The following is a 15,304-nucleotide window of genomic DNA, read 5'->3' as shown; positions in this document are numbered from 1 at the left end:
GGATTGGGACGTTTTTGAGCTGGGCGTTTTTAGTTTCCATTATCGCTAAAAAACAAACGCCCAGCTCGGAAACAACTAAATCCATGGCATTTTGGTCCTTACAAACCGTATTTTCTAAACGAAAGATGGACGCCCATTTTTTTCGAAAATACTGTCTGTCCCATCCCTTCACGTACCCGTTCTCGGACATAGACGCCCATGGAGATGGGCGTTCACGTTCGATTATGCCTCTCTTTGTCTCATTAATCCATGCTTTTGAATATGCTCTGTAATTTTGTTCTTAATAATACTCTCTACCATTTTGCCCGGCACCGACGTCAAACTCAACGGTCTATAATTTCCCGGATCTCCTCTGGAATCTTTTTAAAAATTCGGCGTTACATTGGTCACCCTCCAATCTTCCGGTGCCACGCTCGATTTTAAGGATAAATTACATATTACTAACAATAGTTCCGCAAGCTCATTTTTCAGTTCTATCAGTATTCTGGAATGAATACCATCCGGTCCAGGAGATTTGCTACTCTTCAGTTTGTAGAACTGCCCCATTACATCCTCCAGGTTTACAGAGAATTCATTACGTTTCTCCGACTCGTCAGCTTCAAATACCATTTCTGGCACCGGTATCCCATCCAAATCTTCCTGGCTTTGTTTTCCCTGATCGCCCCTTTTACTCCTCGGTCATCTAGCGGCCCAACCGATTCTTTTGCCGGCTTCCTGTTTTTAATATACCTAAAAATATTTTTACTATGTGTTTTTGCCTCCAACGCAATCTTTTTTCGAAGTCCCTCTTAGCCTTATCAGCGCTTTGCATTTGACTTGATATTCCTTATGCTGTTTCTTATTATTTTCAGTCAGTTCCTTCTTCCATTTTCTGAAGGATTTTCTTTTAGCTCTAATAGCTTCCTTCACTTCATTTTTTAACCACGCCGGCTGCCATTTGGTCTTCCATCCTCCTTTTTTAATACGTGGAATATATTTGGCCTGGGCTTCCAGGATGGTGTTTTTGAACAGCATCCACGCCTGATGTAAATTTTTGACCCTCGCAGTCGCTCCTCTAAGTTTTCTTTTCACCGTTCTTCTCATTTTATCTTAGTCTCCTTTTTTAAAGTTAAACGCTAAAGTATTTGATTTCCTATGTATACTTACTTCAAAGCTAATATCAAATCCGATCATATTATGATCACTGTTATCAAGCGGCCCCAGCACCATTACCTCCCGCACCAGATCATGCGCTCCACTAAGAACTAGGTATAGAATTTTTTCCTTCTCTCGTCGGCTCCTGTACTAGCTGCTCCATAAAGCTGTCCTTGATTTCATCAAGGAATTTTACCTCCCTTGCGTGCCCCAATGTTACATTTACCCAGTCAATATTGGGGTAATTGAAATCACCCATTATTATTGTGTTGCCCAGTTTGTTTGCATCCCTAATTTCCTTTAACATTTCTGCATCCGTCTGTTCATCCTAGCCAGGCGGACAGTAGTACACTCCTATCATTATCCTTTTCCCCTTTACACATGGAATTTCAATCCACAGTGATTCCAAAAAGTGTTTTGTTTCCTGCAGAATTTTCAATCTATTTGATTCAAGGTTCTCGTTAATATACAATGCTACCCCTCCACCAATTCGATCCACCCTATCACTACGATATAATTTGTACCCCGGTATGACAGTGTCCCAGTTGTTATCCTCGTTCCAGCAGGTGTCAGAGATGCCTATTATATCTAATTTTTCATCTTATTTCTTAGGCTCCTGGCATTTGCATATAGACATTTCAAACTATGTTTGTTGTTCATATTTACATCATGGTCAGTACTTGACAGTATTAATTTGCAATCTTTTGTCTGATTTTTATTTGACACCTGATCTACTACGGTCTCTTTTGCAACCTCACTATCAGGATACCCCAACTTCCCTGTTTTGGTGATATCTTTGAAAGATACCTTATCCCGAACCATGCGCTTTTGAGCGACTGTCGGCCTTCCCCCCAGTGGCGTAGCAAGGGGAGGGGCAGTCCGCCCCGGGTGTCAGCTCGGGGGGGGGGGGGGGGCTCCCTGCCAGCTCCCCCCCGGGTGCAGCACGATGACACCCCCCCCGACCCAGTGCCTACCCTCCTCAGCTCCCTCCAACCAGCTTCCGCACCCTACCTTTAAAAATATTTTGGAAGCCGTGGAGAGGCGAGGTGCAGCGCCTCGCGCCTGCATGTAAAAAAAGCGTGGATCGTCATCGGGCCTTCCCTCACGCTGTCTGTCCCTCCCTCCGCTGACGCAACTTCCTATTTCCGCAAGGGCAGGACAGACAGCGTGAGGGAAGGCCCAATGACGATCCACGCTTTTTTTACATGGAGGCGCGAGGCGCTGCACCTCGCCTCTCCACGGCTTCTGAAATTTCTTTAAAGGTAGGGTGCGGGAGCTGGTTGGAGGGAGCTGAGGAAGCTAGGCACTGGGTCGGGGGGGGGGGGTGTTGATGCGCCGAGGGGGGGGTGTCATCATGCTGCACCCGGGGGGGGGGGGTGCAACGGCGAACCTCCCCGGGTGGCAGCCCTCCTTGCTACGCCACTGCTTTCCCCCATTTCTAGTTTAAAAGCTTCTCTATCTCCTTTTTTAATGCCGATTCCAGCAGTTGGTCCCACCCTGGTTAAGGTAGGGCTCCCCCTTCCCCAGAATGTTGCCCCATTTCCTAACAAACTAAAACCCTCCTCCAGCACCATGATCCCTCCACGCATTGAGACTTTGGAGCTCTGCCTGTCTCTTGGGCCCTGCAAGTGGTTTACATAGTATCGACAGGTACTATTTGTACCCTGGGGCAATGGAGGTTAAGTGACTTGCCAGAGTCACAAGGAGCTGCAGTGGGAATTGATCCCAGTTCCCAAGATTACGTCCGCTGTACTAACCACTAGGCTAATCCTCCACTCCAAAGGCTATAGTAGACCAGGTACCTTTAAATGAAAAGCAGACAGACTTGACTGATTGCAAATTATCACTGTCAACTGATGAGGAACATAAGAACCCATACTGGGTCAGACCAATGGTCCATCTAGCCTAGAATCCTGTTTTCCAAAGAGTGGCCAAGCCAGGTCACAAGTACCTGGCAGAAACCCAAATCGTTACAACTTTCCATACTACAAATCCCAGGGCAAGCAGTTGCTTCCCCATGTCTTGCTATACTGGGACAGACCAAAGGTACATCAAGCCCAGCATCCTGTTTCCAACAGTGGCCAATCCAGGTCACAAGTACCTGGCAAGATCCCAAAACAGTACAATACATTTTATGCTGCTTATTCTAGAAATAAGCAGTGGATTTTCCCCAAGTCCTTTTAATAATGGCTTATGGACTTTTCTTATAGGAAGCTATCCAAACCTTTTTTTAAACCCCATTATTTGTTTTAAAAGTATTTCCATGTAGCTTCCTCGAGTGTCTCCTAGTCTTTGTACTTTTGGAAAGAATAAAAAATAGATTTACTTCTACTCATTCTACATCATTCAGAATTTTGTAGACCCCAATCATATCTTCCCTCATTTGTCTCTTTTCCAAGCTGAAGAGCCCTAAATGTTTTAGCCTTTCCTCATAGGAGAGGAGATCCATCTCCTTTATCATTTTGGTCACTCTTCTTTGAACTTTTTCTAATTCTGCTATATCTTTTTGAGACACGGCGACAAGAACTGAACACAATACTCAAGGTGCGGACGCACGATGAAGAGATACAAAAGCATTATAGTATTTTCGGTCTTATTCACCATCCCTTTCCTAATATTTCCTAGCATCCTGTTTACTTTGCTAGCCGTCACCGCACATTGAGCAGATTTCAGTGGATTATCTAGAGTGACAGACACCCAGATCTTTTTTTTTGAGTGCTGATCCCCATGGTGGACCCTAGCATCAGGTAACTATGATTTGGATTATTCTTTCTAATGTTCATTTGTCCACATTAACCTTGCATTTGTCCACATTTATTTTACCTGTTCATAGGGGGAAAAAAACCTTGTCTGATGTATCCATACAAATGCTAGAAGCTTAAAAAAATAAGATGGGAGAGTTAGAGCATATAGCACTAAATGAAAAGATAGATATAATAGGCATTTCTGAGACCTGGTGGAAGGAAGATAACCAACGGACTCTGTACAAATCATATCACAGTGACAGGGTGGATCAGTTTGGTGGAGGGAAAGGGCTGTAGGTTAAAAAAAAGCCTCAAATTGAATAAACTAAAATTTCTGCAGGACTTTTGTCCTCTGAATCCTTATGGCTAGAAATTCCATGTGCAAAAGGGAAAGGGATAGTGGTTGGAGTGTATTCCATCCGCCTGGCCAGAATGAACAGAAAGATTTTGAAATATTAACAGACCTTAGGAAAGAGGTAAGACAGTTATAATTGGTGATTTCAACTACCCCACACGCTACTCCAAAGGATATAGTTGTGCAAAACTTGAAAAATCTCAATGCAAAAGTACAACTTAAAAGTGAAAACTGCAGTGGTTCCCTGGGATCTATCCCAATACACTAAGAAGAAAAAAAGGAAGTGGAAAAAAAAGACTCATCATCCATTAAGTGCAAAAAGCAAAACAGGTAAGAGCATTCTCAATCATCGATCAATACAAAAATGTCCAAATGCAGAGTTTTTTCTCTTTTGAAAATGAGCTCCATAAGCTCACAGGCAAAGTATTCCAAATAGCTATGCCTGCAACCTAAAGCATTGCTGAATGTTTACCTTCAAGCCTAATGCACTTAAAAGAATGAATGTCCAATAAAAGTTTATCCGAAGAACACAGTCAATGAAATGGCTGATACAGTCTTAAAGATGAAGGTAAAGCCAGGGGTGCATCATTGTTCAAGCAAGGCCTTAAAAATTACGGTCAACACCTTAAAACTAATTTGCCAAAATACAGGAAGCCAGTGCAATTCCTTCGAAGTAATCAAAATTTGACAATCCTGTCAAAAGCCTAGTAGCAGCATTTTGAACGAGTTGAAGAGACTGAATCTTCAATTTTGAAAGGTCCAAGTACAATGAATTACAATAATCTAGCACTGATAATACCACAGCTTGCAAAACTGTCCGGAAATTCACACCAGATAACAATTTTCAAACACCTTAATAATCTCAACCTGAAGGCCTCCTGACAACATTCCTAATTTGAAGTACTTACAGTCTAACAGAACCCCAAGATACCCTACACTCTGAAGCACAAGCTATCTAAGTATCTGCAAAGCTTACCGCACCAAGCCAGCGCCCAGATTTGATAGATCTCCACGAAAATAATATCTGCAGTTGTTTCCTACATTCAGCCTAAGGCTACTGGTGCTAAACCAGGATCCTAACGTCTGCAGGAAATGCTAAAGGCCAAAAAGTGTTTATTTGATGAAACTATCGCTAGGGCATAGTTAGGGTTACCATATTTTGTCCTCTGAAAAAGAGGACACATGTCACGCCCCTGTCCCGCCCACACCATGCTCCTTTCGCATCCTCGCCCCACCCTTTCTCGCTCGCACCCCGCCCCTTTCACATATTCCCCTCCCCTCCCCCGGGTCACATATTCCCCACCCCTCCCCTTACTTACTATCTACTGCCCTGGTGATCTAGTGACCTCTTCGGGGCAGGAAAGAGCCCCCTCTTTCCTGCTCGGAGTGCTGCCCTTGCCCTGCATTCTGTTGCTATGACTGTCTCGGGATTCAAAATGGCCGACGAGAGTTGAAGTCTTGCGAGGCCGCTTCAACTCTCGGTGGCCATTTTGAATCCCGAGACCATCACACAGCAACAGGTTGCAGGGCAAGGGCAGCGCTCCGGGCAGGAAAGAGGGGGCTCTTTCCTGTCCCAAAGAGGTCACTAGACCACCAGGGCAGTAGATAGTAAGTAAGGGAAGGGAAGGGGAGGCTAGGATAGGTCCGCCGCCCACCCACTCGTTTGTCCAGAAATCCGGACAAACGGGCGGACTGGCAAAACCTGCCTGGACGCCCAGACATGTCCTCAAAAACAGGACATGTCTGGGTAAATCCGGACGTATGGTAACCCTAGGCATAGTCTTCCTCTCAACAACTACTGTATCTTCTGTGTCTTGATATTTTATGTTTTACGGAATAAATGTGACTTGTTGAACCTTTAGTTTGCCTAACCCTCTTTCATTTCCCAGTTTTTGGTTCATTGCTAGTCATGGAGACCAGGTATAGCAGCTGGGATGAAAGGGGTTGAGGAAGGCTGTTAATTCTGCCCCCACACTCTGGAATGTAGTCCCTGAAAGGCTTCACTTACCACAGGACTATTTCCACTTCAGAAAGCAAGTGAAAGCTTGGCTCTTTTCTTAGGCTTTTAATGGAAGAAGTGCCATATTTTTGCATATATAACCTGCAGAGTGTACATGTTTCTACATCCTGGAAATGCATTGTGTGGGTTATGCTCGTCTTTACATTTCAAGACCACTGTAGAGAAGACATTCTACAGCTTTCAAAAAAAAAATCCTCCCAAATGGTTTGCATAAAATACTTCTTATTAAAAGATATAAGTTTATGGCATTCATTCTTCACAGTGTCTCAAACATGATCTTGTTTGTCACTAGAAGGAAAACCTTCAAAATCTGTATCATCATCTAAGTAGTTGAAATGTTCTGCAGCGAATGCTTCCGCTTCGTCATTATTGAATTTATATCCCTCCTCATCAGCAGAGTCATATAACATTTCTTCTCCAAGTAAGCCTGCTTTTTGAAATCTGTTGATAATCATCTGTGGTTTCACTGCCTGCCATGCGATGTCAATCCAGCAGCAGACTTCTGCATAAGTAGCACTTGTCTATGTCCCCGAAGGAGTAAATGAGTGTCTGCCATCATGCATCCGTTTATCCCACTCTTTCCTTAAGAGACATTTAAATGCATGGTTAACAACTATGTCTAGAGGCTGTAGCTTGCAAGTTAGTCCACCAGGGGTTACTGTTATATGGGCTACAGTAGCATTTAACATTTTCTTAAATGAGTCCAGTTGTGGTTTGTCATGGAGTCAAATATTACTACAATTTCTTGTTGAAAAACCCACCTGAAGGAGCACAAAAACATGAATTTATTCAATCTGCAGGAGGAGAGGCCTAATGGTTAGTGCAGCAGACTTTGATCCTGGGGAACTGGGGTCAGTTCCTACTGCAGCTCCTTGTGACCCTGAGCAAGTCACTTAACCCTCCATTGCCCCAGGCACAAAAACACTAGAGAAAGCACTACATACATCTAGTAATGTTATAGAAATGATTACTAGTAATATCCCATTTATCCACACCTTTTTGTTGCACTTAACAACACAAACTTTGGGAATTGTTCACATGGCATAGTTATGGCGTTTGAAGGGAACAAGCATTTTCAACTTCTTTCCATCTGCAGTACATAGTAGCACAACAATGAAACTTGTCTTTTCAGACTAGTAGTTGTTACAGCGACCGACTTTGTACCACGCTCAGCAACTGTTCTTGCTACTGGATCATCAAAACTCATCAGTACCTCGTGCATGTTGATCATGACTTCTGGTACAAGTTATCTTCTTACGTTCTTCTTGCATGAAATTAACAAATGTACCCATTTTTCTTCTACCCAATAATCTGGTAGCTTTTGACCAACTGTTGTTCTAGTTCGAAAACATAAGTCATTCCTACGGATAAACTTATACACCCAGTTCACGCCTCCATAAAAATCGGGGATCTTCATGTCTATGGCTAATGCTGTAGCTTTCTGTTTGATGCTGATTGGTGGAACACAACCCTGCAGCTATCTCATTGTGAAAGTACCAACTGTTTCAGATTTTGCCTATTCACAGTAGCAGATTTACACATCGTGCGTGTTTCCTAGGGTGGATTTCTTTCAGTTTTTCCTGTAGCTTTGTGTCACTCATGGACAGACTTCTTAACAATGGAAAATATACACCCAAGTTCACGATTTCCATCTTCTTTTACATATTCGACTGTATGTGACTTCTTTTTGGCATTGTAAATGGACTACCACCAATTAATGGTAAAACTTTCCTTCATATTGGCTTACCTTGCTTTTCCTCCAGTCTAGCATTTGTGGCATGCCTCCGACACCCAGGCCTACACTCCCACACTATGCTCAGCTTGGCATCATGAACTGAGCATGCGTGGGTATACAAAGGTACAGGTACATTGTCCTTCTCTTCCACAGGATATATAGGGGTGCAAGTTATATCCCTTGTGTGGGTATATACGTGAAATATGGTAACTAACTTGCCCGTCTCATACCACAGGGAGTAATACCGATTTCACATACTGTAGTAGGGCTTGCTTATCCACTCTTACCCAGGCTGAGATAATATTCGTGCACCTTTCTTACGTCATACACAACTTTGTTTAATTAGTACCCTTATTTTCTAACTCCCATTACTCTGTCTCAGGGGTGGGGCAATCACGGTCCTTGAGGACAACAACCCAGTCGAGTTTTTAAGATTTCCACAACGAATATGCACGAGATTGATTTGCATGTACTATTTCCATCATATGCAAATAGATCTCATGCATATTCATTGTGGAAAATCTTTGAAAAACCCGACTGGGTTGTGGCACTCTGAGAACTGTGGCTCAATCTTATCTATTATATATCCCATATTTTGCTACACCCTATGCTGTCTATTAAAATATTCTATATGTGTTCTGTTAACATTGTAATGTATTATACTTTCCATACCCTATATTGTTATTTGAATATTTTTACTGCTGTAATGGTCTATTGCCTATGTTTGACTTATTCTTGCTGCTCACCGCCTTGAGCGAATTTCTTCAAAAAGGCGGTAAATAAATTCTAATAAATAAAGAAATAAGACCCAAGTTAAGCTGGATGTTTTACCCAACATTCTTGAAAGCACAGAAATAAAGGTTAATAAAGAAAACTAAACAAAAATAAGAGAATACAGGTGATAGTTATCCTTACCTGAGGAAAGGGGGGTTTCCTCCCAAAGCCAGTCAACAAAATGAATAGTTAGTTCATAAAAGAAATCATTTTCTTCTGTTTTGTTTGTTTTTATTAACCTTTATTTCCATGCTAAGTCTGAGGCAGCAGAGCATACGAAGATCAGTGACGAGAACAAGCAATCGAGAAGCTGAAAGGTTTCCTAGATGACATGACACCTATGCACGCAGTGGAGTGCTGCTGAACTCACCGTCTTGTTAGGCCAGTTGTATTTCTCAAAAACATCCTGCACTCGGTCTTCTCCTCCATCTGTGAACATCATGATCATCTTGTTACAGTTTGCCCGAGTGACGTTGGTCTGAAGTATGGAGAGGAAAGAACAGACATATTTATGTTAATTATTTATTTAAGAACTTAACACACAGCCTATTGCATTCTGAATACATCAGGTAATCCACAAAAAATAAAAGAATAAAAACCTAAAAACAACAAAAGAAGTTACAGAGTTTAATATCTATCTATAAACATATTTAAAAAGTCAAGACACAGCAATAGTCTAATGACTCTGAAGACAAAAGGAATCAAAGCAACAGTAACAAGAAGTCAGGCATCTCATGCTAACTATCCACCCTAAGGTCATATCCAAAAGCTAACTGAAAATGCCATGCCATGCTTTGAACATTTTGAACTTTCCTAATTACATTTCACATATTTATAACCACAGGTCCACCTTGGGAGTCAGCACCCAAGAAAAAGATCTAGGTGTCATTGTAGACAATAAGCTTAAATCTTCTGCCCAGTGTGCTGCGATGGCCAAAAAGCAAATAGGATTCTAGGAATTATTAGGAAACGGATAGTAAATTAAATAAAACCAAGAATAATATAATGCCTCTGTATAGCTCCATGGTACAACCACACCGTGAGTACTGCGTGCAATTCTGGTCACTGTACCTCAAAAAAGATATAGCAGAATTAGAAAAGGTTCAAAGAAGAGCAACAAAAATGATAAAGGGGATGGAACCCCTCTCATATGAGAAAAGGCTAAAGAGGTTATTGTATTCTATTTGGGTTTTATATACTGCCCGTTGCTTCCATAAGGATTCACAGCAGTTAACAAAATATTATCATCATACAATCAGTATCCTAATTTTATAATTACTTATCAAACTTATCAAACCTTTCTAAAAGACGACTAAGATGGCAAATCTTTCATTGTTATAGTAGGTAGAATATTCTAAAACTATGTCCCTTGAAAAAGAAAAGAATCTTCATAAATTGAGTTTAACTGAATATTTTTTTAAAACAGGATAGCTGAATTGTAAGGTTTGATAAAAACACAGATTTCTCCCAGAACAGGGAATCTCAAGCAATTCTCCAAGGCCATCTGAATTTAAACCATAAATCGATTTGAAAATCAGACAAGCCAGTGAACATCTCTCATGAAAGGTGAAATATTGTCAAAACAACCCACTCCACTAATGAATTTAGCAGCAGTATTCTGTAATAACTGTAATCGGTTCTGTAATTTACTAGTAACCTGACAATACAAGGAATTACAGTAATCCAATTGAGGAAAGAAGATCACCTAAACTAAGGCCCTGAAGTCATTATATTTTAGGAAAGATCTAACTGCCCCCAGTTGCTCTTCGGCTTGGAAAAGAGATGGTGGAGGAGATGGTCTACAAACTCCTGAGTGGTCTAGAACAGATAAAAGTGCATCAATTTTTTACTCTTTCAAAAAGTACAAAGATTAGGGGACACTCAATGAAGTTATATGGAAATACTTTAAAAACAAATAGGAGGAAATATTGTTTCACTCGATGAAGAGTTAAGCTCTGGAATTCATTGCCAGAAAATGTGGTAACAGCGGTTAGCACATCTGGGTTTAAGAAAGATTTGGACAAGTTCCTGGAGGAAAAGTCCATAGTTTGCTAGCATAATATTGCTATTATGGGGAAGCCACTTCTTGCCCTGGGATTGATAGCATGGAATCTCACTATTATTTGGATTTCTGCCAGGTACTGTGACCTGGATTAGCCACTACTAGAAACAAGGATACTGTGCTGGATGGACCATTGGTCTGACCCAGTATAACTATTCTTATGTTCATATGTTCATGCAATGGATTAATCCTGTGAAGTAACTTGGGACCAGTTGACAATTTTGGGCCTGTTCCCTTCCATAGGTTTCCTAAGTAAGTGGTGTGGGATGAGGGGCAGGGGCGGGGGTGAGGGCAGGGTCAAGACCCATGCAGCTTGGAGGCCCCATGCTGAATTCTCTTGGTTAGCTGTTGGTGCTGCAGTCGGAGAAAAGTTTCTTCACTCAACGTGTAATTAAACTCTGGAATTCATTGCCAGCGAATGTGGTAAATGCGGTTAGCTTAGAAGGGTTTATAAAGGGTCTGGACGGCTTCCTAAAGGAAAAGTCTATAGACCATTATTAAATTGACTTGGGGAAAATCCACTGCTTATGATAAGCATCATAAAATGTATTGAGCTTTTCAGGGATCTTGCCAGGTATTTGTGACCTGGATTGGCCACTGTTGCAAACAGGATATTGGGCTTGATGGAGCTTTGGTCTGTCCCAGTGTGGCAATACTTATGTACTTATGCATTGCAACCCTGCGATCCTGATTAGTCAAGTGAACAGGGAAGAGAGAAAGGAAGGGAAATATGGGAAATGCTGGGCAGGGGATCAAAGGTGATAAACAGGGCTATAGGACTAGGAGACAGAAACATTGTGAAGTTTGCTACAAAATAAATCTAGTTGTATGGATGGGTGTTATGGATTCAGAGGTCCCATGACCTTTTATGTCATCTAGCTGAATGATATGCTATAGTAATATTTAGAAAATTGGGATAATTTCTTTATTTTTGAGGTACCACCATATCATGGTTCTTTTTAAAAATCGATTTCCTTTCTTGTATTTGTCAGCTTGATATGATACTATTTCCTGTTAGTTTCTTTTGTAATGATTTTAAAACATTAATTAAAAAACAAACTTGTCCACTAGCATCCTCAGTGCAGACTAAATCAACCATTCTCATAAATGTTTTAAGAAATAAACTGCAGCCAACGGAAAGAATGAATCAATGACACTTGTACAGAGGAGATGCCCATAGCGCAATAAGCCCCCTTTAAAAAAAAAACATTCCAGGACACAATGGATTATTCTGTAATTTAAGATTGCTTGTTAAAGCAGAGAGTAAAGCTTATACAACAGGTATCATACAGAAATTACTTATGAGCAGGGCTGCAGAAAGGGGGGGGGGGGGCAGAGGGGCATAATTCCCCGAGCCCGGGACTCCAAGGAGGGCCCGGCGCCGGGGTCTCTCACCCTCTCCTGCTCCCAGGCTGCCGGCACCGCAGTCCCCAGTCTCCACTTGCCTAACCTCAGCTCCCTTCTGTCTGCCATCCGACCACCTTCATTTAAAAAAAAATTTGAAATCGGGAAATAGGAACTTACATCAGAGGAGGGCGGGACACAGTGAGGGACGGCCCGCTCGAGGCGATCTGCCGCTTTCACACAGAAGGTGCTGCGCTGCCGATTTCAAGATTTTTTTTTAAATGCAGGGGACCGGGTGGCAGACAGAAGGGAGCTGAGGGTAGGCAGGTGGAGACTGGGGACTGCAGCACTGGTGGCCTGGAAGCAGGAGAGGGAGGCAACAGCAGTAGTGACTGGGGGGAGGCAGGGGCGGGGTGGCAATCCTTGGGGGGGGGGGGCGGCTTTGTCCCAGGACCGGCTCACTCTCGGCAATCCTACTTAGGAGAACAAGGCTAGTGTTTATTAAGACAGAGTTTCCCAAGTCGGTCCTGGAGTACCCCCCTTGAATATGCATGAGATTGATTTGCTACACTGTCTCCATTGTATGCAAATCTCTTTCATGCATATGCATTGTGGATATCCTGAAACCCGACTGCCAAGTCAGCAGTGGACACAGGGATGCTCTCAAGAGGGTATTATGTTTATGTGAAGGTATCGCAATTGACCTCTAAGCTTTGAGAGAGTGCTAGCAAGGAGCTGGTATGTCCTATCAGACAGGTTTACATAAAGGCTGAAGTAATGGAATGCATTTCAGAAAGAACTGACAATATACACGAGTGCAGTCTACCCCCTATCAGTTACTAAACAGTTGAATACAAATACACAGACTTTTGAACTGTCTGGATGCAATTCCATTGGCCAATTCTGACCAGCTAGCTCCCATGGTCATTGCTGAGCCTGGATATTCAATGCTGGGCCATTTCTGGTGACAAGCATGCATATCGGTTTTGACTGGTTTAAAGATAACCAGCTAAGTTGATATTCAGACTTAGCTGGTTATTTTTAAACCAGCCAGAGATATCCCACATTTCCACATGGCCAAATATGGCCGCCAAACCAGCTTTAAAAATCAGAGGATAGCCAGTATATTGGGAGAGCTGGTGAAAGAAGGATAACAAATGGGAGATTGTGATAAAAGAGGACAAATTATATGAAAAAGATATGGCAAATCAAATTGGTGGAGGAATGGTGCTATATGCTTATTTTATTTATTTCCAGAACTTTCTATACCGCTCTAAGGGGTCCTTTTACTAAGCCGCGTACACGCATCCTACGCACGTCAGTTTGGAGTTACCGCCCAGCTACCGCATGGTCTGGGTGGTAATTTTGTTTTATATTCATGCGCATGGTGGAACCTGGGTGGTAATAGTCATTCTATGCACGTAGACAATTACCGCACACTTACCGCATGATTGGCAGTAATGGTCTCCAGACCCAAAATGGATGCACACCAATTTTTATTTTGCCACATGTCCATTTTCGACAAAATTTTAAAAATGCCTTTTTTTTACATGTGCGCTGAAAAATGGATCTGCATGCGCCCAAAAACCACGCCTACACTAGCTCATCCCATTTTTCAGCGCACCTTAGTAAAAGGACCCCTAACTGACCAGCATATCAGGACTGGTGTTAGAGGCTAAAACAAAGAATAGATAAGAAAGGAACTCCATTATAAGACAGGAAAGCATAACAATCACACCAAGAGTCATAAATGAAGGGAGGGGAAAAACAAGGATATAATAGGTAAGGGTGGGGAGGTATGTTAATCAAAAGTGTAAAGAGAGGAGGATAGGTCAGGTTGTTAGCTGGTGTTTACAGTCAGATAGACTCTCCGGATGCCTGTTTAACAAGCCAGGTACATTCTTAAAAAAAGTGTTGCTACGGAGAGAAGGGGGAGACTATTCCAAGTTTGTTGGGAGAGGAAAGAAAAAAGCACTGCGTGTGTAGATTCCAGACAGATAATCTTGGGATAGGTAAAACCAGGAGGACGATCATTTCTAGACCGAAGAGATCTAGAAGGGCAGTAGGGAATGATCTGACAGGAAAGATAATAAAGAACACCAATTTGAAGAACCTTAAATGTAAGCAATGCAACTTTATAGATTATCTGTTTTTTGAACAGGAAGCCAATGACATTTTTGCAACAGAGGAGAAATGTGATCTGAACAATGAGCATGGCATAACAGCCTGATAGCCGTATTCTGGAATGTTTGCAATTTCTGCAATGTTGAATGTGATAATCCTGCAGTAATCTAAGCTGAAAGTAAAAAAGGAAAGAATGGGCACATGGAAGATGGGGTATCAAAGAGATGTCGGATTGCTCTAAATTGATGGAAAACCTGAACGCTAATCATTTGTTGTTTATTTATTTACTATACTATCACTTATTGCATAGCAAATCAGAACGATTAACATAGCAAATGTTACAATAAAATTAACATAAATTAAAATTAATTAGGACCTCCAATAAAAAAATAGAAAAGAAGACAGACAAATCTTTCTTACTAGAGAGCACAATAAAATAAAAACAATCAGCTTAAACAACAATCATACATCATTACAATAACGAAAGTAAAAAACAAACCAAAATATCTCAAAAACTTCAGGAACTTTAGAAAATCCACCAACAAAATTCAGCAGATGAAAAAACTGATTGGTAGTAGTGGGTTTTGAGTGCTACACGAAAAAGAGAATACGATTTCTCCAATCTAATTGTCTGAGGCAACAAAATTCCACAGAGCTGGGGATAACAAGTAAAAGGCTCATGTATGAGTGATTCCATCTAGCCTTGGAAGGCATGGGTAGAACCAGTCTATTGTCAGTTAATGAACGAAGATTACGGGCGGATGTGTATGGAATAGTCAAAGCCGCAAGATAGGATGGGGTGGCACTATGAAGTGCTTTATGTGTCAATGTATGAATTTTAAATTTTATTCTAAATTCAAGGGGAATCCAGTGAAGACCTTGCAAGAGAGGGGTGGCCCCTATCATATTTAGAGGCCCAACAGATGACGCATGGCTGCAGTATTCTAAACAGTTTGTAGGTGTTTCAGATTGGTTTTGGTGATACCAGCATAAATAATATTACAGTAGTCAT

At 41.7% G+C, this 15,304-nt stretch overlaps 1 protein-coding gene across 1 annotated transcript in view; it reads right to left on the bottom strand.

Moving 5' to 3' along the window:
- The window catches only part of CACNA2D2 (calcium voltage-gated channel auxiliary subunit alpha2delta 2), a 1,426,314-nt gene that overhangs the window by 248,471 nt on the left and 1,162,539 nt on the right, over window positions 1–15,304 (bottom strand). Inside the window, exon 11 of the mRNA XM_030206789.1 lies at window positions 9,133–9,240. Coding sequence (XP_030062649.1) covers window positions 9,133–9,240 — 108 coding nt within the window. The remainder of the gene's footprint in view (window positions 1–9,132; window positions 9,241–15,304) is intronic.

This window comes from Microcaecilia unicolor, chromosome 6, assembly GCF_901765095.1.
Source record: "Microcaecilia unicolor chromosome 6, aMicUni1.1, whole genome shotgun sequence".
Taxonomy (NCBI): domain Eukaryota; kingdom Metazoa; phylum Chordata; class Amphibia; order Gymnophiona; family Siphonopidae; genus Microcaecilia; species Microcaecilia unicolor.
The sequence above is the reverse complement of the archived record's forward strand: the minus strand, read 5'-3'. Positions and strand labels throughout refer to the sequence as shown.